Source organism: Musa acuminata, chromosome BXJ3-8, assembly GCF_036884655.1.
Source record: "Musa acuminata AAA Group cultivar baxijiao chromosome BXJ3-8, Cavendish_Baxijiao_AAA, whole genome shotgun sequence".
Classification (NCBI taxonomy): Eukaryota; Viridiplantae; Streptophyta; class Magnoliopsida; order Zingiberales; family Musaceae; genus Musa; species Musa acuminata.
Window position 1 is genome coordinate 8314213 of NC_088356.1, and position 27575 is coordinate 8341787.

The following is a 27575-nucleotide window of genomic DNA, read 5'->3' on the forward strand; positions in this document are numbered from 1 at the left end:
TTGCCCTCATACTGTCGACTGCACATCTTCTTATCGAAGTCAAATCAGGGAGTCGATACCTCACCTTCTAAGGATCATTTCAGCCAAAAGGGACGAGTGGCCCCGCGTCGCAGCTTTCGGCAGCGAAGTGCAGCGTTCCACTAAGTCACATCAAAGCCCTGCTAGAGTATGAGGCCCAATCTGACAACTCTTGGGAACCCTCGATGAAAGCTAAACTCCAAGCTATGAACTGGAGGCTAGACAAGGTCCAGCAAGGCTTTGCGGTAACCCCGCAAGCCCTCTCCTAGCGTTATCGGAGCATCAACAATGTTTCGCAATAGTTCCTCGGCCCCCTTCCTATGGCACATTGCCTCATCCTCACCGGTGCCCTTTGGGCCTCCATGAGCATTTGTTCAGTTTCCTTTGCCTATACACGAGCCAACTCCAACGTTAAGGACAATATAAGGACCCAGGCCTCAGTAGCCTTGTGCCCCCGCCTTGTCCTCAACAACACCCTCTATTGGGAAATCTGGGGCAGTATCACATGCATAGCAAAAGAACAGAAAATAAAATCTCAATTTTTTCCCCTAAAAATAAAGGTTTCATCATCGTGCGAAGATTAGTGCATCAAAATCTGTAAAACTGAAAACTACATATATAAGAAAGATGTGTTACTTTGGGAGATCTTATATCCCTAAAGAAACTATAGATCTATAGGAGAGGACAAAGGAGGTCAACTTTTCTCCTCTTTAGTAGTGATCCACATGGTAGAGGCTGCGAAGATGCTTTTTAAATCGCTACATAAACATTCTTTCCACGCATACCACTAGATCAAAAAGTGGCCAACCCTTCTTGCTGTCCACATGCCCCAAACAGGAGCTGCTATCTAAGGATGAGAGGGGTAGAAGAGAATAGAATATGTTAGCTAAAAGGGGTCTAGCCTATGACTCTTTGGTTTCCTTCTATTTATAAAGGGTTCCTGCAAACTTATCCTAATGGATCCTGCCCTATTAGGTATTAGATCCTACCTTATTAGGTACTAGATCTTGCTGTCCACATGCCCCAAATAGGAGCTGCTAGCTAAGGATGAGAGGGAGAGAAGAGAATAGAATATGTTAGCTAAAAGGGGTCTAGCCTATGACTCTTTGGTTTCCTTCTATTTATAGAGAGTTTCTATAAACTTATCCTAATGAATCCTATCCTATTAGGTACTGGATCTCCATTCAACTAACTAAGCCACTTAGATTATTAGATATCTACCTAATAATCTCTTACTAGCTATTATTAGATCTTATCTATATGATTCAAGAATTTATGGGCTTATTGGATATCCAATAAGATAGGGGCTGCGACGGATATCTCATATCTAAACCTCTACTTGTCGCAATACCTACCATATGTATGTGACCCTTTAGGCTCAATATTAAGCTGAATATGAGTCATACCTGTCAGAACTTATTCTGACTCAGTGAATTATTATCTTCATAATGACTCACTTGACTAATCGACTACGAACGTACTAACTACTACGTCATAGTCCTTAGACGATATAGGAGAATCCAATCCATTATATATGTCTATCCTCAATTACCATGTATCTATAGTCTCTCATCCATCTAATATCTCAAAGATCATATATCGGGTATAGTGTTGTCAATGTCATACGGAATCTACTCAATTCTTACTCTAATTAGATTCTCTCGGTAAACTATTTTCTCTCTCAATCTGAATGACCCTAGCAAAGGATTTGCTTGAGCAAAAACATATAGGATATTCCTCTCATGACATTGAGAGTGGATGATCATTTATCGATACTCAATAACCCTCGTAATGTTGGTTATTATTCTTGATAATTGATTATGTTAGATTTAAAACTTTTAACCTATAAGTCATCCTTGGTGTCTCAAGTCTAAGAATCAGATACACCACTAGTACAACGGAATCATTATCTGACAATGAGAAATCATCAACCATCTAGTATTCTATAAGCATATTGATCAATGAACTCGCTCTCTAATGAGTACTTGCATTGTATCCCTAGTGTACTCACACGAGCAACTATGAGATCAGCCACCTCCATCATATGGATAGGTATATAGCATACTAGCCTATTCAGTTATCTCATTATCTCTCTCAAGTAACATATGACTAAGATTATTGAGGGTCTATGTTTAAAAGCGAATCGATCTCATTATCGTGATCTCATCACGATCCGATTCTCATTGCACAAATCTATGGATATCACAATATATATAATAGGCAATATAAAGTGAAAAAAAGCTAAATATATAATAAGCAAAAAGAGTGTATATTATATAACATGTGTCATCACTCACGTAATTGGCTCGTAAGACACATATGATTAGTACCCTCTAGGCCTCCACAAGCTTCTACTCAACTTCTTTTACCCATAAGCGAGTCAGCTCCAATGTTAGGGATAGCCTAGGGATCCCAGACCTCAACAGCCCTACAGCACTGCCTTATCCTCGGCAACACCCTCCGGGCCTTCGTAAGCCTATGTTCGACTTCCTTTGCCCACAGACGAGCCAGCTCTAGCACTAGGGACAACCCAGGGACCCAAGCCTCAGTGGCCCTATGCCCCCACCTCATTCTCGATAGTCCCCTCCGGGCCTCCGCAAGCCTCTGCTCGGCTTCTTTTGCCCACAGACGAGCCAGCTCTAGCACTAGGGACAACTTAGGGACCTAGGCCTCAGTGGCCTTATACCCCACCTCATTATCAGTAATGCCCTCTGGGCCTCCGCAAGCCTCTGCTCGATTTCCTTAGCCCATAAGCGAGCTAGCTCCAACGTTAGGGATAGCCTAAGGACCCAAGCCTCAATGACATTACTCCTTCGTCTCAACCTCGGTAGTACCTCCGTAAGCCTCTGGTTAGCTTCCTTTGTTCACAGGTATTAACCAAGGACCCAAGCCTTAGCGGCCCTATGCTCGTGCCTCATCCTCACCCTCTGGGCCTCTGTGAGCCTCTGCTCAGCCTCAACAGCACTACGCCTCCACCTCATCCTTGATAACTTCCTCTGAGCCTTCAGGAGCCTCTACTCGACCTCCTTTATTCATAAATGAGCCAGCACCAGCACCAAGGGTAGCCTAGTGGCCCGAACCTTAGTAGCCTTGCACCCTAGTGTCCATCATTAGTAAAATGTCGCGATAGATTCTGTTAAGGCGGATCCATTTCCCAGCTCATAGTGGTTGATGTAGACCCACCATAGAACCCGCACCTCCAATCACTGCACGTCAGTGGAACCTAAAGAGGAGCATGGCCCCTAAGTACATCAAGCCTCAAGGCAGCAAAAAGACTCCTTTGTAAATGAGCACTACATGTAATACAAATCCTAAAGGCAAGATGACACATCACATCCTGAGTGAAGTGCCTTAGCAGAAGACCAAGGCCTGTACCTCAGTTAAGTAGACCCGCTCCCAAGCCGTGCACCTTGGCAAGAAGACTCGAGGCCTGCACCTCGGCCGAGCAAACTTTCTTCCAAGCCATGCACCTCAGCAAAAAGACCCGAGGCCTACACCTCGACAAGAAGACTCGAGATCATGCACCTTGGCTAAGCAGACTCGCTCCCGAGTTATGCACCTTAGCCAGAAGACCTGCTACGATGGTCGAGCCAAACCCCATAGTGGGTCCATCCTCTTGCTAAAAAACGATCGAGCCAAACCCTATGACAGGTCCAACCTCCCACTTAAATGCGATCAAGCCAAGCCCCATAGCAAATCTATCCTCCCGGTCAAAAGCAGTCGGGCTAAACTCCTTAAGTCAACATTCATCACTCATATAAGCGCCGCCTCCAGAGCATTGTCCGCCTTAACGGACCTCACACCAACCACCACAACCTCACCAAATAACCACAACCCTGAAGCACGTCTTTCGGGGGGATGAATGATAGGGATAATATTAGCACCCACCAACTCCCTCGACTAACAAATAATAAAGGCATGAGAATCAATGATCATTAATGACAGCACACCTCAGCTTTCCTAAGCACCTCTTGGATGACATCTCGAGTCATACCTTTGCATTAATGACTGATAGTAAGCGGCTCTCATTAAGGCCTTCACTGTTCAGAATAACGGGAGCCTTGGCTAACACATGACTAGACTGCTCGATGCCCAAGTATAAAAGTCATGCCTCAGGCCAGGCTACAAGGCCAGGAAGTAATAACATCTCTACTCTCACTCTCTCAAAGGGGTCAAGCCGGAAAGCCCCAGATGCAGACCTATTATGTAGGACTACCAACAATCAAGAGAGGATCCCGTCGCTAGGAGATGACCCCGCAGTAAGAGAGACCCCCAGCCTCTCCGCTCTAAGGTCAAATCACCCCCGGTGAAACATCTCCCCAGCAAACCTCCTACGTCGATTCGCCACGTCAACACCCCACATCAACAAGGAGAAGTAATCAGAAGGCACCTGCACTTTCGGTAGAGAAATCAATCGGGCCGGCTCATCGATCGATGATATTCGTAACATGATCAATTCAGATAAATGAAGTTATTTATTTCACTTCATAACTATAGAGATCCGAATATAAATTTTTTTTAGTATAGAGATCATATTGTTAATACGATTCAAATATCCTTGGATAACATATAATTAGCTTATAATTATCTTAAATGTTAAACAATCGATTAAAGGATTAAATTTGTGTGACTCGTAGGATAAGATAAATCAAATTGCGGCAACAAATATTAGTTATTACAAGAACGAACAACAATCTGAGCTAATAGGGCAATACTCATCAAATGTACTTATAATTATTATTATAAAGTGTGACACCTCAAGTAGTCTTACATCGCAAGTATGAGAATGATACATGGTGACACATAAAACTATAAGCATTTATTATCATTAATTAGAGACTAAATATTTTGGAGTATATTTTGTTAGGTTAATCAAATTTTATTAGGTTTTAGATGAATCTATCATTAATTTAGAGTTAACCATTTTGAATCATGTAGTTTTTAGTTTGAGTTATTCTAAACCTCTCTGTAGTCCGTAGGGGTTTGCGAAGAGCGGAGACGGGAAGATTGACCATGGCGGAGTTCGTTTGTTGCAGTATCACGCGCCTAGAGTCAACCTCGCCGTATCACCATCAACGTTGCACGACATCATCTCATTCCGTCGTTTTCGTCCCCGTTGAAATAAGCATCTCGAACTCATCTCCACGCCCACGAATCCCACCAGATTCCGAAGAATATGCACCCAAAAGTCCCTTTTTTGTCTTCGAAGTTGCGTCTTTCCGCGTTTGCTTCATCCGGAGAGACAAAGGCCCTTCCTTTAGCCTCCTCCTCCCGCTGCTTATACTGATTTGGTCCGTCTTGGTGGCCGGCTACTCGACGTGAAATTGCTCTATGGAGGCGAGTCAGGGAGGGGTTTTTGGCTGCACTGGTAGTTCCCCGTCGATGGAGAGCGTACGGGTCGGTAATGAGATAGAGGAGGCGTCGGTGGAGACGCCGGTGGAGTCGGAGGAGGATAAGGTCTATGTCGCGGTGGCTGCGGAGCTGGAGGCCGGACTGACCACTCTTTTGTGGGCTATTAAGAACAAGCACGGTGCCAAAGCCGTCGTTATCGTTCACGTTCATTCGCCAACGCAGATGATACCTATGAGTATGCCTTTTTCTAGTTCTCATTCTTTGATTTTTGTTTAAGACGAAGAGAAAAATGTCTTATTTTGATAAGAAATGCAATGAGTAATTGTTGCTTGTATTTTGGGTTAATTTTTTTTTGTCACATTTTGATCTGATTTAGGGTTTATCAAGTTCGCAGAGTAAAGTACATCCTTATTACCATGATACTTTATAGGATAAAAAAGGAACTCTTTTCTTTCAGTGGTCGTGATAATATGACATAAGAAAGGGATTGAAAAATTAGTCGAAAAGCATTGATTTTTGTGGTTTCTTTGGGTTTAAATAGTTGGCAAGTACCTAAAGATAAATACTTGTTCAATTTGACTTAGCTTTGGATTCAAATTCTGTCTGATAAAAGGAGTTAGTAAGCTGAGATTGGTTTAAAGCACACATTCCTCTGGTGGTTTTGGGTGCATGTGTATGGCTTAATAGCTGCTTCAATTCAGTCCAATTCCCTTCTGTCCTTCCAATTTTGTCTCAACAGAAGAACTTAAGATCATAGTTATAAATGCTGTAAAAGTTTTGATATTTCTCAGAATCAGGAAGATTACCATCCGAAAATCTATATAACCATCTGTTTAAGGATTGCACCATATGGTTACTGTAGTTTTACATTACATTATTTCTCAAATGTTGACAATGTTTTCAAGTATATCTCTTGGTTCCAGTGGGGGGCAGTTTTCTTGCAAGCTCACTAAGTGCAGTGCAAGTCAGTGCTTATAGGCAGATGGAGAGGGATAAGATGAACAAAAGATTGGATGAATACCTTGCTGTGTGCTTGCGACTGAAGGTATCATTGGGTGCTTCATCTTTTCATTTCATCAATTTGCTTTGCCTTTAACCACCAGTAAAATTTATACTTTGTGACCAATCAATGAAGTCATATTTTAGTTTTCTGTAGATTGATATTTATACCAAAAGTGAAGCATCTTAAACAAGTTTTGAACCCAGTAACATTCAGATTATTTTTAAAATCAACCTTTTGATTTCAGGTAAGAGCTGAGAAGCTAGTAATCGAGAATGATGATGTGACAAGAGGGCTTGTGGAGCTTATTGCACAGTTTGGCATCACTAAGCTTGCCATGGGAGCAGCAGCAGATAAGCGATATTCAAAGTATGAACCAGAAACCTTTTGATTTTGTCAAAATTTAACAGAGGAAGAGAGAACAACTTGCTCAGAGAGAGAGAGAGAGAGAGAGAGAGAGAGAGAGAGAGAGAATGGAATGTTAATCGCAAAGAACTATCATTTTCAAGAAAAATTTCATTGGATTTATAAGAGTTGGAGTTTGTGGTGGCAATCTCATACGATCTACTATATTGGCAGTACTTCCAATTCAAATGCTTACAAAATCAGTGTTGAACTATTGGTTACTATGTCGAGGTTGCACTTCAATTTTTTGAAATCTGTTCTACATGGGTCCATTAAAAGAATTTTACCAAAGAGTCTTATGGAGGAGAGCAATTTTAGCAAAGTGTAAACCATGGATGAGCCAGTTGAGAGTCCAAGTTTTATGGAGAACTCTTGTAGATTTGATTATATGTATTGATCCTTTTGAAGATATCATTCTTTGGGAGATGCAGTATGAATCTAATAGCTCTGGATTGATTAAAAAGTCATTCATTTTCTTATTCTTCAAGAAGTGCAGTTTGAATCTAACAGCTCTTATTAAAGAAAAAATTGATTAACAGATATTCATATCTAAAAGGAAGAAACATTTAAGATTTATCGTGTTATTTATCAAAATACTTCATGAGACCAAAGTAACAATTACAGAAGAAAGAACAACAGAAGTTTCTCTGTGGAATATCATTTGCAAGGGATTAACTGAACTCCAATTTGGATCCGGTGTATTATTTGACAGGAAGATGAAAGAGCTCAAGTCCAAGACTGCAACCGGTGTGAATCAACAAGCTGATCCATCATGCATGATATGGTTTGTTTGCAAAGGGAAGCTGATATACACCAGGTATGCCTATGCTCAAACAATATGTTATTAATTTTCTTTTTGGAGTCATCCATCTTCTATGAACTGAGATATTTATGTTAGTTAACCTGGTAGATCTATTCTACTGTAAATTAAGCTACTGAGATGCTTAACTCCTAGCCTTAAATTTGGATATCATGTAAAATTTAGATAATTTAATTGGTGTTTCCTGGACTCTCTTGGCCACCAAATATTCTGTCTTCGTATATCAAGTTGGATGCAGGTCATACAATTAGGATGCATCTTGTTTCAAATTTTAAATTCATACACAAAGATTATGACTTGGAACAATCCAACAATGAGTCGGACTTTCTTTATGAACTTCAAATGAAAAGTATAATTACAGCAGGATTTGTAATTCGGTTGATGAGTTGCTTTTACTAACTGATTGAGCCAGGTATCATTCATTTGGTTACCTTTTTGCTGACTAGAAGTAGGACCCTGTGTAGATGCATGCCTTGTTGCACCAACCTCCGGTAGCTCTAGCTGGTCATGCACATGCTCAATGGACAAAGACAAAAAAAAGGGAGGTTAAAGACCAATCTTGGTGATGATGCATATGTTATAATACTGAGAAATATTCATAAAGCTTAATAATGGTTTTAGGCTTTTAGCTATGTAAGAAATATCAAAACTCTACTACTCAAAATTTATACAACACCGACACTTAGTTCATTTAGTAGACATAAAAAGGAAACATAATACCACCTTTTGGTAGCTTTTTGATGAGCATGGTTTACTTATAACTAAATAAGATTTTTTATTAAGAACTCAATATGTCACGACTCGAGTGTGATGGGCTAACTGGCTTATAACTCCATTTTGGTTCAAACCACTGACCAAAATCTAAGACTAATTGAGAGTGGCATACTCATCATACCCTTATAAGTCAATCTTAGTATTTGCCCACTTCCGATGTGAGACTAATTAGGGGTATTACACAATAAATCATCATGACTTCTATTTTCATGATCATCCTTGGAATATCTTTTACCTCTATACAGTATTATTAATTTAATGCCCCTATATTTTGTGTCAAAAGCATCAAGTATCAACCAAGTGAATCATCAATAAACCTTCATTTTGATATCATGATCAAGTTAGAAGTAAGTTATGCTTAAGGCGATTTGCTAATCATATAAAGGACAGAACATATTAGTGGGATAATAGTAGCTGTCATCATCCTTTTTCCCCTTGAATTTGAAATTTGAATGCTTGGATACACTTCTGAATTTGTTTCATGTACCATATTCATATCAGGTATTGTAATTTCTGAACTCAAATTGAATTTGATACTGCTGTTCACTTCAAGAAAAAGTTGCTCTACCCGAGGACCAAAAATATGACAACGTCAATTCATCAATAATAAGTATTTTAAATATATATGTATGTGGAAAAGCATGACATTTGTTTATAGATTTAGAAAGATATGTTTCATTATAAATAATATATAACTAGAACATATCATCCAAGAAAGTATGCGTAAAGTATGCCAACACATAATTTAGTATTGATCTTTAGGCCAAAAATAATTGAATACTTTGAGGGAGTATTTATCACAAATTTGGAAGCATCCAAGTTGCTTATGTTTTGTTGTTTAGCATTGAAACATGATTAACTGATGACCAACTAGGTCACTTGTTCTTTCATATTTGTGACTTCATGTAATAATTTTGTAATTATCTGTTCTTTTGGTTATTACTTGAAGAGAAGCCAGTCTACATGCTTCTTGGGCAGAAAATTCACCATCCAAGACACCTAATCAGGACAGAAGATTAAGCAAACCGGGAAGTTCAACCAATCCCTGCGAAGAGATTTCTAGCCATTCTCAGAGATCAGATAATTTGTCAGTATCAAATACCGACAAAGAGGTTATCTATTCTTGGTCAGTTTCATTGCCCAGTGACGGAGAATCTGAAGCTGGATCAGTGAGTTTATCTCCAGTGCATGATTCCGAGGATCTGCAGTTTTCATATCTGCATCATGAGCTGGTATGTCATATGTCATCCCATCTTGCTTATATTTGGAAAGGAGATCAACACAGCTGGAACTTAGATTATACATCTTGCTTAAAATTAAAACTGCAATACCAATAAGACACTAGTCTTTTGGCGTCATGGTGGAATCCTCCAATTGTCCATTTTCTCCTTGGCCAAGCTTTCAGCAATAACCTGTAAATGGTGGATGACAACTTGACAAATAGAAATCAGCAGATGAAGCTTTCTAATTGGACGAATTCTGGAACGATAATCACAAAGATGAAATACTTATGTAGTTGTGATAAGTCATCTCTCTTTTTCTTTTGTGAATGTCGCCAAAATTTTCAGACTAACTTCTTCGAGGTAAAATTTTAGTGGATCAGGTTCCGGTTTGCCAAGAGCTTGAACATCAAACTCAGTTGTCATCTAACAAATTACACTCACAGTCAACAACAACAACAAGCTGTAATATCTCAACTATTTGAAGTCGGCTAGACGGGCTAATGGCTACATAGAGCTTGAGCATCATCTTACACCCATGGTGTTTTTTATTATTTGGATGCAGCTAAATGTTCATTTCTGACTTGAAGATGAACTTTTGTTCTTTTGCAGGAAGATTCCGACTCACATTCTGATTTATTTAATAAACTTCAAGCTGTCCTCAAGGAGGTGGAGAATTTGAAGCGTGAAGCTTTTGAAGAGTCCTGCAAATATAGAAAAGCTGAAACACAATTAATGTTGTCTCGACAAAAGGTAATTCTTTCTATTGTACATGTTATTTGTGAAATATTAGTTGGTATGAATGATGATAGATCACGGCCATCGAGAAGCTTTCAACAAATTTGTTCATTTTTTTCTGAAAAACAAATGAATTTACTAACATGATCTCACGTATATATATAGACTATTAATGCCAGAATCATCTTTCAGGCTAAAGCATCAGAGAACCTGTATGCCAAAGAAGTGAGATACAGAAAAGAAATTGAGGAAGCACTTGATAGAGAAAAACTAGAAGTGGAAAAACTCAAAAACCAACATGCTGCAGTCTTAAAACAGCTCCAGAATGCAATTGATGAGAATCTGGAATTGGGACACAAGCTCACTGAATCGATTTGTACCACCAGAGATTTTGAAGAGAAAATCTCAGCTAACTGCCACCTCCTCCACTCGCTCCAGGAAAAATGTGATACATTGCAGCGCGAACGAGATGGTGCAGTTAAAGAAGCTGAAGAGCTACGTCATAAGGCAGTGTGGACAAATGCTGGCATTTCTTGGCCTTTAAGCTTGGAATTTTCCTACTTGGAGCTGGAACAAGCAACTCAAAATTTCAACAATTCTTTAATGATCGGCAAAGGTGGATTTGGAAAAGTCTATAAAGGTTTTCTCCGAAACACCACTGTGGCTATAAAAATGTTGCATCCAAAAAGTTTGCAAGGCCAAAATGAGTTCAACCAGGAGGTAATTTCAAGAACCCTGGGGGTTCCTTGATGTTGAATTATATTGATTCTGTTGTATGCCATCGTTTCCTTCTACTTTCTTATGTTGCTTTTGTAGGTTGCTGTTCTCAGCAAGGTGAGGCATCCAAACCTTGTGACACTGATCGGAGCATGCTCTGATGTCTTAGCTCTCATATACGAGTTCCTTCCCAATGGAAGCCTAGAAGACTGTCTTGCCTGTATAAACAGCACTCCACCCCTCACATGGCAGGTTCGCACCCGTATTATTGGTGAAATATGCTCTGCACTAATCTTCCTTCACTCAAACAAGCCACATGCTGTGGTGCATGGTGATCTTAAGCCTGACAACATCCTTCTTGACTCTAACCTGGTGTCCAAGCTTGGTGACTTCGGCATCTGCAGGTTCCTAATTGAGTCCAACACCTCCGCGACCCCCTACCACAAGACACATCCAAAAGGCACAATTGCGTACATTGACCCAGAATTCCTTGCTACTGGGGAACTTACACCACAGTCTGATGTTTACGCTTTCGGGATCATAATCCTACGGCTATTAACAGGAAAACCTGCCCCGGGCATTGCTAGGGAAGTGCAAAAAGCCTTGGACGATGGATATTTGCATGCTATGGTTGATCAGTCTGCAGGGAACTGGCCATTTGTGCAGGCCAAGCAATTGGCACATTTGGGGCTAAGATGCTCTGATACCAGTAGGAGGAACCGTCCAGATCTTGTGGCAGAGATTTGGAGGGTGGTGGAGCCCATGATGAAGGCTGCTTCATTGTCTGTTTCATCGGTCTCCTATAATTCATTCTCCGAGGAAAATTACCAAATTCCTTCCTATTTCATCTGCCCAATTTTTCAGGTCAGTTGAGTAGTATTAAGCTTCAATAACTCAATATTTAAAATGTTTTACTTGGTGAAATAAAGAAGTTTAAGATTTTTTGCTTCTTAATATTATACACAGTATGTTTTACCGGATGAAGTGTTTGAAATTTTGGGTTTATGCCGTATATTGGCACATCAATTTATTGTTTGTTCTGTGGTTGATTGTGTCATCAGGCTTCAAAAGTCTGATGCATCTTCGAAAGTCTTTTTCCAAGTCAATTTGTCTTGAGCAAGTCTGCAAACACTTGTTCAAGTGAAACTCAGCTTCCGAAGACTAGATTTCGAAATAATAGTTTGAGGTTATGATTATTGATTATTCACCGCTGGAACTAAGCTTACTTTCTTGTCGACATCCTTCGTTTCAGGAGGTGATGAGTGATCCACTCATAGCGGCAGATGGCTTTACATATGAAGCTGAGGCTATAAAGGGCTGGATCGATAGCGGGCATGAAACTTCACCCATGACAAACTTACAACTTCCTAACTGTGAGCTTATACCAAATCGAACCCTTCGTTCCGCCATCCAGGAATGGCTTCAGATGCAGCAGCGGTCATGACTTAATTCTTTCTCCAATTGCTGCAAATTCTATTTTCCCATTTGGTTTGTGTACATAGCTTTGTAATACATATAATTCGATCCCTAGTTTTGATACCTGTACATACGAGCTTAAAATATGTATAATAAGCTCCTTTTTTACTGAGATATTTTTTATTTTGAGGAAGTGAAAGGTGGGTGTGCTGAAGTGTTGAATTATTTTCTTGCACCTTAAACCATTTGTTCATCCTGTGCTTAACAAACAGTAGGCTTCCCCTCCGTCCAAATTAAGGTTTCAGGAATCATCCCAATTAAAATTAGGATTGACGAATTCCTGATAGAATCTGACGATAGCATGAGACAGATTCGCATCGTGTGCTTAACAAACAGTAGGCTTCCCCTCCGTCCAAATTAAGGTTTCAGGAATCATCCCAATTAAAATTAGGATTGACGAATTCCTGATAGAATCTAACGATAGTATGAGACAGATTCGCATCGTGTGCTTAACAAACAGTAGGCTTCCCCTCCGTCCAAATTAAGGTTTCAGGAATCATCCCAATTAAAATTAGGATTGACGAATTCCTGACAGAATCTGACGATAGTATGAGACAGATTCGATAGAATCTTTCGCATCTGATAATTGTAAGAGATGGATTCCATGGGATCTTTCACCTCTGACAATAGTGTAAGACCTTCCCCGTCTTCTCTTGACATGGAAGGATTAACAACAGGCTTTAGGAAAATTTTCATTTAACAAAGCACCAGTTTTCACAAAACTCATAAAGCAAGTTTCCTGTCAATTTCCGAAAACATCATTTGATATATTTTTTAATCTAAAAGATTGATCAGATAATGATATCCGAGATCTATTTATGAAAAGATTTAAGAGATCGAAACCACATCAGATATATTTTTAAAGATACTGACTCATTTAGGTAGTAAAGATTTTGACAATTCATTACAAAGTCAAAAGCTCAAATCTCGTCTTTGTCAATTACTCTCTATAAAAGAAATTTCTAAAAACTCGGTGATTCAATAAAAGCATTGCAAAATATGTAAATTTTGGTTCACAAATTCCAATTTAGCAAACCTATCAAAAATTGATATCAACTCACTAAACGAAAAAAGATTTGATTTTAAATCAATGTTAAAAAGTGTTGGCTTCCAACAATGTTAAAAAGAGATCAAAAATCCAATTGTCGGAAAAAAAATAAATATATAATCATAGCAGAGCCACTTCCAACATGTTTCACAAAACTAAATTGAAGATGGACCCATGTAATAAGAAAAGCTCTCCAACTATAACTACAACTACCACTGATAGGCATTCCAAAGATCAATATACCCCCAGCACAGATTTGAAGCTACACAATTTCAATCTCTAACAGTAGAAGATAACAGTTAAAACAATCTGTGTTAGATCATAAGAGAGATTACTCCTCGGTGATGGTAATAAACAATCTGTGTTAGATCATGATAGAGATCATAATACCTGGCAAAACAAGAAGCTCTGAAAGTGCCAAGAACAAAGCACACATTAAGTAGGTAGTTGGACAATATGATTTGGATGATCAAATTCAACCAGAAAGCAATCATACAAGATTGAGGCACACTAGCATAATATACAATCTGGAGAAATCTATTCACAGAAACATTGGCTTAATTACCCATTGACGTGATACCATCTTTCGTTGCACCTTGCTCGATCACGCCCACTCCTGACTTGTGCTGCCAGTTTAAAAGCCTTGACAAGATGAGAAATATGCAAACTGTGAACAAAAAAGAATCACAGTAAGGTGGACAGGTGGCACAGTTGCTTTCTATCGAGCTGATGGCTTTAGTTCCTAAGCTTTCTTGTTTATTATCAACCAAAAATGTTACACAAGCAAAAACTTTAGTTAAGTCAAACCAAATAAAGTCCACAAGGGATACAGAAACCAGCTCTTTTTCTGGTAGTTGAGAGCAAAGGCTCTCGCAGAAATTGACGGGCTCTCACTATATTGAAGACGTCTTTGAGATGGTTTCGACAAAGCAACAAGAGCATACCACATTGACCCACCGACCCCTCTATCCAAAAAAAGAGATGCCCTTTGTACAAATACGAAGAACCATTTAGCTATGTTTGACACACAGATCATCTTCCATCCAAGCCTGCAGTATATGAAATACAAATCAGGAAGCTGACAGTTGCATCCAGAAAAGATGAGAATTAAACTTGGGGTGGAACAGCAAAGAAACTCATATACACAACAATCAGAAAAAGACTTTCATATAGTCAAACTAATTTGTCGTCGTGTGTGGACCAGCAAAACTTGGGTGAACCAGTTGGATGGAACATAATTGATCACAAAAGTTTTCAATTCTATTTACAGTTTTTTTATGGAACCACATTTTAAAATTCAACTACATATCTTTAACGTGATTCTACAGAACCAAACTTCTTTTGCATGAGAGTTCGCGCCGCAGTGAGGTTGTTCTCATCTGAATTTGGCGTCTTAAATAGCATGCAATAACGAGTGGTGAAATTTACATGAAGTTCTTACATATATATGTAATATGAGTTAAATAAAACGAGATCAAACTAGAATAAATCATAACTGAATCCAACGTAAACCAAACCTCTTTGTTTTAGGTTGTGTTCATCGATATGCTTTACTTTCAAGTATTAACTCTTTTAAAATGGGTTGATGTTGAGTTTGATCAAGCCACTGATCCTATTTCCACATTTAGTAAATAAAAACTCTTGGGGCATCGTAGTATTTCACTGATACTTGATCTCATCTTGGTATAATATGGAAAAGAATAAAGATCTGGTAGCTCAGAGTAAAGATAAAATCTTTGAATAAAAATAATGAGGCAAGGTATAGGTAAAAGACCAAAAGTGAAATTTAGGTAGAAATATGTGAAATGAAGAAAAATATGTACTTCAGACTATACCAATCAACCGACAATGAGAAGCCAAACTAAATGTGAGATAACCACTTAGATATCAGCTTTCTTTTTTCCTTTTTCTTTTTTGCTTTTTTGATAAAACAAATGGATACAGCTGAAAAACTCACATAAAGAACAGTTAAAGAATAACACCAAACAATTTGGAATGGTGTTAATAGATTACCTAAAGAAAAATATGATTTAAATTTTAAGAAAGAAAACTGGGCGAAAGAGGCACCAAGCAACCTGAACAAAAAAATATGTCCAATAAATACATCATAATGAATTTTCTAAAACAGGAGACACCCTTATTTTCATCAAGTTACCATCACAACTTTATATCCATCAAGGTCTCCAAAGCAATACATGTATTAACAACAACAAATTCCTGCCAAACCAATCTCCGTCTGCATCAGAACTTGGAGTGTTCTGATATTTTTTCAGGAAAGGTGGTTGATGGACAACATCAAGGTTCACTCATCTGATAGAATTATTTAAAAGCAAGCATAAATCATGTTTATCAAGCAACTAGTTAGGCCCACCAATACGACTCAAATTGAACTTCTGCTAAGCATATATAACACTATAAACAACCATAAAAGTGATTATAAAAATTGTGAAAGGTTGCTGAAAACAAAAGGTATAATCCTAATCTAATCTATGCCATTTTAGTTTCAGCTCTAGCTTAACTGAAATTATTTCAATTGTTCAGAAGGTGCAGGTTGTAGCTCAAATATGGGAGAATAGAGGATCATTAGTGCAATATCATATCAATAAACCACGAGAGCCAACTAGTACTAATAAGAGAATGGCAGATGCCAGTGTAAACACCATGCCAAGTTTTACCCAGGGACAAGAACAGCCTAGGATTTAAACAAAAGAAAGGTATGCAAAAGATTAGAACTTACTGGCCATTTTGCAAAGCTCACTCAGGATAGGAGCAACTAATAGAACCTAAAAACTTATGTTGGCTAGGAAACCAAGCCTGTGCTACACCATGAGACTGAAACAAGAATATAGAAATGAAACTTCAATGTGAAAATTCTTAGAAATCCGGAAAGAATTTTAAATGAAGAAAATACCATAATATATTAAATATGTAAGATATTAATTTCATAAAAATAAGGATGCCTACCAAATTTTAGAGAAAAAAATCCAGCCACCAATTAATTTGAAAGCATGATTATTACACTAAATTACAATGTAAGATGTAGTTAAGGTTTTGCTGAAAAATAAATTGAACACAAGAAACAGATTTGAAATCAAGAATCAGAACATGAACAAAACGAAATCCTACTGGCAGTAATGAGGCAGGTATGTGCCATGCAATAACATAGGAAATTCAAGAAAAAAATAATCCTCTAGTTACCCAATAGAGAGAATAGAGAGTTAAACTAGACCTGCGAATTTCTGAACCGAACCATTCGAATTCACCAAATTAGGAACAAGCCTCCTGTCTTGTCCTAAAGACAAAATTTCTTGCATTCTTTCAGGCCAATCAGAATTTAATCTTCTGGCAAAATCTTCCACTTCTCTGCATAAAAGACATACAGAATTAAGCTACATGCATACCAAATGCAAAAAAGATTGTCAAGTCTTCATATTATATAATTCACAAATGAAACTATCAAAGAAGGATCACCACAATCAACAAATATATGAAAAAACAAATCATTATACTGAAGCATCATACAATTTAGAAGTGGTCACACAGATAAGATGCTGATAAAAACATAAGAAGTTTGCTTAGCTTCTACGGTCAATATGAAAGACGAAGAAAAAAACAGGATGCTAAAGAAAGATGACCTAGAATCGAATCAACTTATGTTTCTATGATCAAAAAAGAAATAAGATGAGATCTTGGAAAAACTAGATATGTGATAATGGACTAGGATAATGAAATCAAAGTCAAATAAATTTTCCAATTAATTACCCACATCCTAATGTCAATCTTCAATATATTTGCACAAGTATATGCACTTCTTGATGAACCATTTAAGAAAAAGGATTATCAATGTGTTGAATTTAAACGAGCTTGAATGGGCACACAAGGCAAACACCCAAAATTCTCTTTGTTTTAAATTCAATGTTACCTTCAATTAAAAGTTCTACCAAAATAACATGCAAAAAGAAAACATAAGCAATCAAATATATTTAAGATTTCGCCAAGAAACATAGTAGAAGAAATAAGAAAAATAACAATAAGGAAATTCTCGTCAATCTGCAAAATTATGAACAGAACCTCACCTATCAAGTTCTTCCTTCACAGCGGGATCTAGCTCATCATCGATATCACCATCTCCAAATTCAACATTTGATACAAATGCATCTTCAACATTGCCTTGCACTTCCAAATTTTGACTTGGACTAGGAGAAAAGGTGTCTTCCTTCTAAAATCCAAACATTGTAACACTAATTAATTACAGCCAGCAAAATGTTATTCAGACATCTAAGCATCACAAGACAGCAAAGATCATCCTATGAACCTTCCTGTGCACTTTGGCAGAGTCTCCGGAGGTATCCTTTGATAGAACTTTTTTCCTCCTATTCTTTTTCTTATTTTTAATAGCTTTAACACCTTTGGAATCTGTTAAAATTTGAAAAGGTCCATTAGAGCACATTTTAATGCAGTTAATCTTTAGTAAATTTAATATCACACATCAATGTACCATCCATCATATCTTTCACAAGAAAAACGACACCAACACTGCAGCAAAAAATCTAAACAGTAACGAACAATTGATTTCAACAAGATGATGTTGCTGGTCCTCAGATCAAAAATTGATCCGAGCAGTTCTCACATAATTTTAGAAGGCAGGAAATTGCAAATGACAGAGAAGGGAAGGAGGAGAAGGGAGAAGATTCTGAGAGCAAATACCTTGATGCCAAAGGAGATAAGAAGGAAAGATGCTTGCAAGAATTCCCATCATAGTTTTTTGTTAAAAGCTAAAAGAGAATGCATTGGTGCTTTCCACAGGCCTTCGTCACTGACAATCGCCTTAAAATGGACCCTTTTTCATAGCTTCCCAATAGCTAGTCACCACCTCAGGTGAAAATGAATTTGGGACTCTAGAAAACGTTAATGGGTGAATGAATATATTCTTATAATCAGTTCACTAAGTATCTATTGGGATGAACCCTACTATTAGATCAGCTATTTTTGTGAATGTGACTGATATGTTGCACAATCTTTGGTACCCTGTCCAAATATTCTTCTAATTTTAAGCTTGCAAATCTTCAAACAAATAGATCCTAATCATTCACAAGTGCAGCCAATGACCAATAAATATTAATTTTTGGATTATATTTGGATCCATCTATTAGTTAGATAGGATCCCAACCATGAGTAAATTATACATGATCAAAAAAATAAAACTCATATCAAGGAAATTACCAGAAAGTGGTTAATGACACTATATTTATCAATAATGAAGTCAATGATAAATGTGACCTTAAACTTAGATCACAAAGTGGATGTGCAGAGACATCCTAGTTAGCATATCAGCACAAGGATAACCTAAATAAAACAAGCAAGTAAGAGTACACTAGGATGATATAAAATCCATACAGTAATGTAAAATTAAAGTGGTTGCGGATGTAATTGGAAAATGCCAAGAGGTCATAATATGTGGTATTAGTATCAAATATGATAAATCACAGAAGCAACAGATGTCACCTTCATGTCCATTTATAAAAGATAAAATCTCATCAACAGAACGCTCCTCTTTCTTCTCTTCATCTGCTTCCTTACTCTGAAAGAAGTTTTAAGTTGTTTGCTAGGATCAATATTGAAGAAGATGAGAAATGAAATTCTTACATATTTAGAACATATCTCCAGTGAGAACCTGGATTCTTAGCTAGAGAAGCAGATGTAACTACCTTCAATTTCTGCTGCTCTTTTAGTTCTTTACGTTTTTTAGCATATAATCGATTGAGTAACCGAATCCGTGGATCATCATTTACATTTTTCAATGGCTCCAGCTTCTCTTCCTGATATAAGACCTGATCCTTGTAGTAAGTGCAGAAATAGTATGGACAAAAATTAAAAAGCATATAATTACTTCTGTAAGGTCATCTGGCAAATGAAATGTCTCACGAATTTCTTCCGGTGACTTCCCTTCTATCATACGAGCAAGAGCTCGACTAGTGAGATCAACCAATGGCTTTAGCTGGAGGCTGTCAGCTGCAGAAGTCAATTCACACAGTCGTTTTGTATCCATTCTGATGAATTTCTCATCAAAAGATTTCCGCTCCTACACAATACATAAAAATACTTATAAAACTCTACTACCTATTTCTTTTTAATATGATGAGCATAAGAGAGCAGCCAATCATTGATATTTTGCCACAGAATTTGAAATTCCAGTCATATACATGTTAACATACTAAGGACCTTTAGGTTGGTTTTTTCTAGAAGTTATTAATAGATATACTGAATTTTAACCAGAGATATAAGAAGGACAAGAAAAAAAAGGGGGAGAGTGAATTTGATGTGCTAAGTAAATAAAAAATAGCATGATACATACCCTGTTAGAGCGGCCAGGAACTTGATGAAACCGGCAATAATCAAAAATAAAGTTCAGAATCGCTGGATTGACATGTTCAGGTAAAGATATAGCATAGTTTTTTGATGATCCCATCCCTGTCTGAACGATCTCTCGGTATATCATAGGACAGAATGTTGCCACCTCCTCTTCAACTTGCTGAATTGACCCATCAGCACATTGCAGCCAGATAAAAGACTTCATGGCCTGTCAGCACAAAAAAAGTTATTCATATAATGGGAAACCTGTTATATGAATAATTACTTGATAGGACTTATAAAATATCAGTTCAAGGATAAAGAATCAGAAACAAAACTGTATATAATCAAAGAAACATGGAAATAATTGGAACAAAATTCAGAGTCAAATAAAAGTTTGGTATCCAAAGAGATAGAAAATGTAAATTCAGTGACCATGGGCGACCAGTAAACACTTTGTAAGAAAAGAGACAATTGATGAGCATATGATGGTGAAAACAAAAAAGAATAATCGAATTTTACACTTTCACAAGAGAAAGGTTTTCAGCGATAACAAATATACCTCTGGCTTGATAATGGCCTTTTCACTTTCCGACATCGATGAAAGCCTCTTTGCACCAAGAAGAGAAGAGATATAAATGATGATGAAATTATAAAATTGATCCACCACGTACAGCAATCCTATATTGGGCAGTGATAAAAGATATGCCCCAGCAACAGAATCTTTGGTAATAGAGTAGGTAGTAATTGTTCACAAAACCAAACCCACTTGTTACATGATGTGACTTCTGCATAACTTGCACAAATATACTCTTTGCGCATCAATGTGTCAGTAATATGAAATAGCTTTCTGCTTGTATTACGAACAAATTCTTCAGTCACTTGCTTGGCCTACCAAGATAAAAATCACAGTTAGAAATATAGATAAAACGTGCCTATAAAATTCAACAATAATAAGCACCTATAACAAAAGCAGCCAATTGAGAAAAGAGAAAAGTGCCTTAAAACAAAACACAAAGAACTAAATGGAACTTATATGCATGTGAATTCTCCATTGCACATGTTGCCTAACATTTTAGCTCTAAAATGAGAAATTCTTTAAAGAAACCAAAAATCCAGATCAGATACTTTAGTATAACTTCTTCATATGAAACATAATAAAACTTGTTAAAAAGATTTGAAAGATACAAACAGATTCAGGTAAGAAAAATTAACTGTACTTATATGCAACAGATTTAAATTTCAAATGGAAAAGAACCATACAACACACGTTATTGGAAACCCTAGTAGAACAATGGAGGACGCAATGCTAGTGACTCTAAGGTTCATACAGCAGCCAAAGAACAATATTTCTGAGACCATATTGTCAACTAATGTAGTGCAGTACTGTAGAATAGATCCCTAAATCCCAATCCTAAAATTCTCAACGACAAAAATGATAACTACCAAATGAATGAACGAGTTTTGTAAATAAATGCTGTTAAGCATACCACCGATACCAACGTTCGAACAAGTATGTTCAGAAAGTCGCAAGAAACATTAATAGTTTCCCTGGATAAGCTTTCGAAGTGATTGAAAACAAGCACCCAAAAGCAGCATTACATCCTTATCGCAAACATTTTCGTAAAACTAAACATTCGATATCGTATCATGGTTTAACCTGGACAAGAAACAAAGATTAATTGCTAGGACATTGCAACTATTTACAATATATCGAGATCCTTACTATATTCATTAGCGTCAACCACAAGTAAGCTACCAGATTCACATTTCCGTCGGCATAGACAACACAACTGAATAACCAATTCCGAAACAACAACAGAGGATCCTCTTCACCCCAAGATCCGCATCTCAAATCGGGAAAGATCACCCCGGTACGCAAAATTTCAAACTTTCGCCCGCCGACAAAAAAAAAAAAAAAAAGACGAAACTCGTACGCCTCGCTTCCTCAATCCCCTGATAAATGAGAAGAAGATTCCGCCCGTACCTGACACCACAATGTCGTCCAAGACCGCCCCCAGGAACGCGAGTGCGAGCTAGGGCACACGGCGGCCCCGCCGGTCGTGGGGGACGGAGAGTCGTACCTCGAATCAATGACGGGGAAAGAATGGTAGGGTTTTGGAACGATTTGCCCCTTCAATCGGAGGATCGTTTTCCTCCTACCCTTCTCGATCTTCCCCTCCCTACCTTTCGCGAACGACACGGCGGTGGCCCGCGCTCCATTTCTAACGCCTACATCTGAGCCGGGCCAACAATCTATTTGGGCCATTCGAAAAGCTAATCTATTACATATGACCCGGTTGATCGTAACCGAAACAACTAATCATGGGCCAAATCTGACCCATGACAAGATTAGGCTCATAACGGCTTGGTTGGACCCACCAATCGATTTAAATCTTGATGCAGGTTAAGTTGGATCGAGTCGATCGATCCCTGTGATTCGAAATCGATCTCACATTTTTTAGAGCAAATTTTATTACGCACTCGTCCCAAGTTGATTTCAGACAACATCGATCTTGCCCAATTTCGACCGTGTCGAACCCTACAAACTATATCGAGGGTATTTTTGATAATGTTCATTTCATTTTCAAGCCAATAGAGAATTTGGATTATGTCTTTGTACAATATCTAGCAAGAGAGATATTTAAGAAGAACTCTTATTATCGTTAATTGTAAGGAGGGTGGTGTGACCATGATGCATCAAATCTGTGATACGTTAACCTTCCGTTGATGCATCCTCTGAGATGTTCGTCATGTGACACTATGATATAAGTCATATGGGGTTATCGTGTCAGTCATGTGATGTTGAAGTGTTTGTTATATCATTAATATTTTTTTAACCTCTTCCTCTATGTTTATGTTTATATAATATTGTTAACAATATGGCATTCAAAACATGATGAAAAATATTCATGCCATTGCATTACTTTGTATGCTTCATAGAAAACGTGTAAAGGTTATGCATCCATCTATTTAGCATCTGCAATAATTTATATTTTGAAAAAAAAAAAGGTTAGGCAGATTCATTTATAAATCTCTCTCTTATCGATTATTTTTCTTATTCGGTCAATATCATCTAATTGCAACATTTATAGATCTTTAAATATTTGTATATAATCGAATATTTTTCGTTATTTTATCTTTTATCGGAGCCACACCCAATTTTTATTGGTTCTAAATATTTTTTACTAGATAATTAAATGATTATGTATTTCCATCGTTTGTCTGTTAATTATGTTCTGTAATGACAACCGTTTGAGTTAAATACGATAATAATATAGGCGCCGTCGGACACGTGGAAGCGAGACGAGGCCTTGTCGGCTGGGATGCGTTGTCCTGTCCGCTGTCGGGCCATATTTATATGCGCAACCCAACGCGACCAATTCTTGCCGCCAGCGAGATCATGTGGCCAGCGAAGTAACCGGGCCCACTGTGGTGCGTCCCACATGGCCCGCCACTCTTCTCTCACCTTCTTCCAATCATTCGTTCTTGCTGATCGAAGAAGAGATAACGTAAGAATAACGAGACATTCCCTTCGTCTATTAACTTATGCACTAATGTGACTGTCATGCTGCATTAATTAAGGCTATAACATCCATCAGGGCATCACATATACCACCGCAGTTGGATTAGTTCGAGGTATTGTTTATTGATGTGCAGGAAGCATGCGTTTGACTTCAATTCTCGCGGTTCCACAAAGATAGCAGCAACCAAGAGGCACAATTATACTTGACCGCTGCGAATTGTGATGTGGTGATGAGGAGTTTCTTACAGCTTGTCACATGTTATATGATGTATGCATGAAGATGAAAGCAGTGCGTCTCTATAAAATCCACAGAATAATCCTGTTCTACAGCAAGCGGCGGGCCTTCCTCTCTCTCTGTGTTGTGTTTTGGAAGAGTTGGGAGAGGCAAGAGGCTCTTAGAGGTGGGGGAAATGGAGGGGAAGGAGGAGGATGTGAGGATTGGAGCGATCATGTTCTCGGAGAGGCAGCCGATAGGGACAGCAGCGCAGACCCATGCGAAGGACTACAAGGAACCACCACCAGCCCCGCTCTTTGAGCCAGCGGAGCTCAGGTCATGGTCCTTCTACAGGGCTGGGATTGCAGAGTTCATGGCCACCTTCCTCTTTATCTATGTCAGCATCCTCACGGTTATGGGGGTGGTGAAGTCCGACAGCAAGTGTTCCACTGTGGGTATCCAGGGAATTGCGTGGTCCTTCGGAGGCATGATCTTTGCTCTGGTCTACTGCACTGCCGGCATCTCTGGTGAGTTCCTTTCTCCATGTTGCCGTTTCCTCTTGCTTTGTAGTTGCATCTCTCGGTCTTTGGAATCTGTGATGCTGGTGCAGGTGGCCACATCAACCCGGCTGTGACCTTTGGGTTGCTACTGGCGAGGAAGCTCTCCCTGACCAGGGCCATCTTCTACGTGGTGATGCAGTGCCTGGGCGCGATTTGCGGCGCCGGTGTGGTGAAGGGGTTTCAGAAGGGGGTGTACGAGAGCAACGGTGGCGGAGCCAACGTCGTGGCCGCTGGCTACACCAAGGGCGATGGCCTTGGCGCGGAGATCGTCGGCACCTTCATCCTTGTCTACACAGTCTTCTCCGCCACTGATGCCAAGAGGAGTGCAAGGGACTCTCATGTGCCTGTAAGTAGTTCTTGCCTCACCTTGGCTCTTACTAAACCACTTGATGCTAAACAATGGGTTCGATATTTCAGGTGCTTGCACCCTTGCCTATTGGATTTGCGGTTTTCCTGGTTCACCTGGCCACCATCCCCATCACTGGCACTGGCATCAACCCTGCCAGGAGCCTCGGAGCTGCCATCATCTACAACAAAGAACACGCCTGGAATGACCATGTAAGCATGTTGCGTCATTGAAGAACCAGCAGCAAAGCGATGAATATGATGCTAGGGCTTGTCTAACCACAAACACAACGCTGATGAACTTTTCTTATGTTTCTCTCAGTGGATCTTCTGGGTCGGTCCCCTCATTGGAGCTGCCTTGGCTGCCATCTACCATCAGGTGGTGATCAGAGCCATCCCGTTCAGGAGCAAGCGTTGAGCAGTCATGGCTTCCTTCCATTGCTTGTCCGTCTTGTGGTTCCGTTCCTAAGATGCAATGTTTGTGTGGATTAATTGTTGTCACACGTACTGTGTTTGTTCAGGTCTGCATTTACTGGTGTTAATTCAGATATGTAGTTGTCAGAATTTATTATGAAATTTATCATTGGCATAATTCATATTTATATAAGTATTTTTTTTAAATAATTATATGATTGATCTTTAAATCATAAATTTATTAAGGACTAGAGTATATAAAAAATATAAAGTTATCATTTCATATTTGTCGATGAAACTGAACTATCCTTTGTGAGGGAGTCTACAAGTTGATTAAAAGTATGGATATGATAAATACATTATTAATGTTTGACAATTTGATCTATAGTAAAATGAAAATCGATGATAATATGTTTCATACATGAGGGAAAAACTAGGTTGGCGCATAAGTAGGTAACACCAACATTATCACGGTATATTATAGGAGTGGATTGATAAGTGATGCCAAGTTCATATAACAGATTGGTGACTCGGTTGAGTTTTATAGCAATTGTAGCGATGACTCGATATTCAACTTTAGTGGTAGATCATGCAATTGTGTTCTACTTTTTGGAACTCTAACCGATCATAATTATTCCAAAGAGGACAACAAAAGTTGATGTAGATGTTCCATCATTCGTATTATCTATCCAATTAGCATCGATGAAGGTATAAAGATGAAGTGATGCATATTTCTAAAGAAGAAGTTCATAATTAAAAATCTCTTTAAGATATCACATGATACATTTTAGTACAAACTCAAGAGTCGATATATAAATTGTGATAATTTGTTGGCTACAAATAAAATGTTTGGATGTATGAGAAATAAATACTATAAGGATCTAAATATTTGTCAATATTGTGTGGGATCTGTAATAGGACTATCATCATATAATTTGAGTGATTTAGTGTTGAAGAGTGGGGTGGCAACTTTTTTAGTATTCTACATATTTGTCTTTGATATTATATCTCAAATGTACTTCTTTTGAAATAAAAAAAAAGTTAAAAAAAAATATGAACGTTGTTTCCACTCCGAAAAAATAGCTTAAAGTTTCTAGGTGAGAATCAATTTACCAATTGGTTAAAGAATTATTTAATCTTTATTGAATTATTATCTATGATTATAACATCATCCATATAGATTAGTAGATATATAATATATTCATTTTATTAATATAAGAATAAAAAGATGTTAGACTTGGAGTTGATGAAGTCGATAATATACTAGGCTCTTAGAACTTGATGAAGTTCATAAATAATTTTTTTAGTTTATAAATATTGTTTGGATATTAAGAGTGGATGAAGTTATAGGGTTTCTATCTAAAGGCAACTTTAATTAAGGTCTCTTATAAAAAAGTATTATAAACATCTAATTGATGTATATGCCGATTTTAGTGATAGTCAAACTCAGGAGGAGTTAAATCATTATTAGTTTAACAATTAGATTGAAGGTTATTGTGAAATCAACACCTGATCATAAATCTTTTAACCATTAGACGTTCTTTGTATTTAGAAATAAATATATTTGGGTTTCATTTAATTTAAAATATCGACTCACGCCCAATGATATTTTGTGTGAAGTGAAATAATATAATAGTTTATGTGATATTATAGAATAGGGCATCGTATTCTTCACACATGATGAGAAGTTGTTAGAACTTGGTATTTACCTCATCTATTAGAGTAAACTATAAAAAGTTCTCTATAATCTGTCTAAAATAAGTAAAGAGTATGATGACTTTATATTTATGTTTTAGAGAATATAGCCATATATATTTATTAAAGTAATATATGAAAATGATATAAAATCTGAAATTATCAAAGGAATGGTTGGGACAAGACCCTAGACATTAGTGTAAATAATTTTAAGTAATTTGAAGCATGATATAAAAAATATTTCAAAAGGTAATCTTTAACTTTTATTACTAAGATAAGTATAACAATAAATTGTAACTCTACTTGTTTTGAAAGTTAGAATGAAGTAATAAGAAATTACTTATCGTTGAACAGATGGATGACTAATATGACAATGTCACACATCGATTAGAACAGTAACTGAAGCAAGAGCAATTAGCTAGGTGATTTATGAAGTTGATATCACTCATAGATATTATCTTTATTTTGACCTTGAAATAAGGTCAAAATCCTTTACAAGAAACGAGTTAAGAAAAAATTTTAATAAATATATTATTTTATTTATAAAATTAAGAGATAAGAATAAAGTAGAGTGTAAAATTATACGTGAATTAAGTATTATGGAACTAATATAAGTAATAAGGAATCTATTACTATCATTAATAATGTTATCTTCGTTATCTCTAAAGTCACTATGGATGAATATATTTTATAAATCAAAATTAATATAATAAAAAGTACTAGAGTCAATAATCTAATTATTTAGATAAGTAGTTAAAGCAATCATGATGTTTGGTTAAGGCCAGTTGAGCGTAATAGTAGACTTAAGTTGAGATCGAAAAACTTTTGTTGTATATCTAATTTTATTATAGAGCTAATATATGATATTTTGTTAATTATTATTATTGGGATGTTAGAACTAT

General features: G+C 37.5%; 3 protein-coding genes across 5 annotated transcripts; 2 read left to right on the forward strand and 1 right to left on the reverse strand.

The window, feature by feature from the left end:
- Positions 1-5010: 5010 nt before the first annotated feature.
- On the forward strand, positions 5011-12632 carry LOC135645404 (U-box domain-containing protein 33-like). Its single transcript, XM_065163741.1, has 9 exons — positions 5011-5605; positions 6294-6415; positions 6618-6739; positions 7488-7592; positions 9319-9601; positions 10202-10342; positions 10520-11047; positions 11144-11908; positions 12297-12632. Exons 1-9 carry the CDS (start codon positions 5350-5352, stop codon positions 12486-12488), a joined length of 2514 nt encoding a protein of 837 aa, XP_065019813.1. The 5' UTR covers positions 5011-5349; the 3' UTR covers positions 12489-12632.
- A 1383-nt stretch (positions 12633-14015) lies between these two features.
- On the reverse strand, positions 14016-22113 carry LOC135644591 (SKP1-like protein 21). 3 transcript variants are annotated; one of them, XR_010498515.1, is made up of 10 exons: positions 20482-20659; positions 19924-20148; positions 19459-19650; positions 19277-19399; positions 19074-19149; positions 17884-17984; positions 17645-17787; positions 16798-16931; positions 14513-14617; positions 14016-14235 (listed from the first exon to the last, which is right to left on the reverse strand). XR_010498515.1 is itself a non-coding variant. In XM_065162299.1 (10 exons), exons 2-10 carry the CDS (start codon positions 20515-20517, stop codon positions 14601-14603), a joined length of 1035 nt encoding a protein of 344 aa, XP_065018371.1. In that variant the 5' UTR covers positions 20518-20810; positions 21907-22113; the 3' UTR covers positions 14303-14600. The 3 variants fall into 3 exon arrangements, 2 of the variants coding, with proteins under 2 accessions (XP_065018371.1, XP_065018370.1); XM_065162299.1 differs by lacking the exon at positions 14016-14235 and adding an exon at positions 21907-22113 and having other exon boundaries at positions 14303-14617; positions 19277-19387; positions 20482-20810; XM_065162298.1 differs by lacking the exon at positions 14016-14235 and adding an exon at positions 21907-22113 and having other exon boundaries at positions 14303-14617; positions 20482-20810.
- Positions 22114-23754: 1641 nt separating this feature from the next.
- LOC135644075 (aquaporin PIP1-2-like) lies at positions 23755-25065 on the forward strand. The gene is made up of 4 exons (XM_065161495.1): positions 23755-24186; positions 24270-24565; positions 24637-24777; positions 24887-25065. The coding sequence occupies exons 1-4, from the start codon at positions 23856-23858 to the stop codon at positions 24980-24982; spliced, it is 864 nt and encodes a 287-aa protein (XP_065017567.1). The 5' UTR covers positions 23755-23855; the 3' UTR covers positions 24983-25065.
- The last annotated feature ends 2510 nt before the right edge of the window (positions 25066-27575 follow it).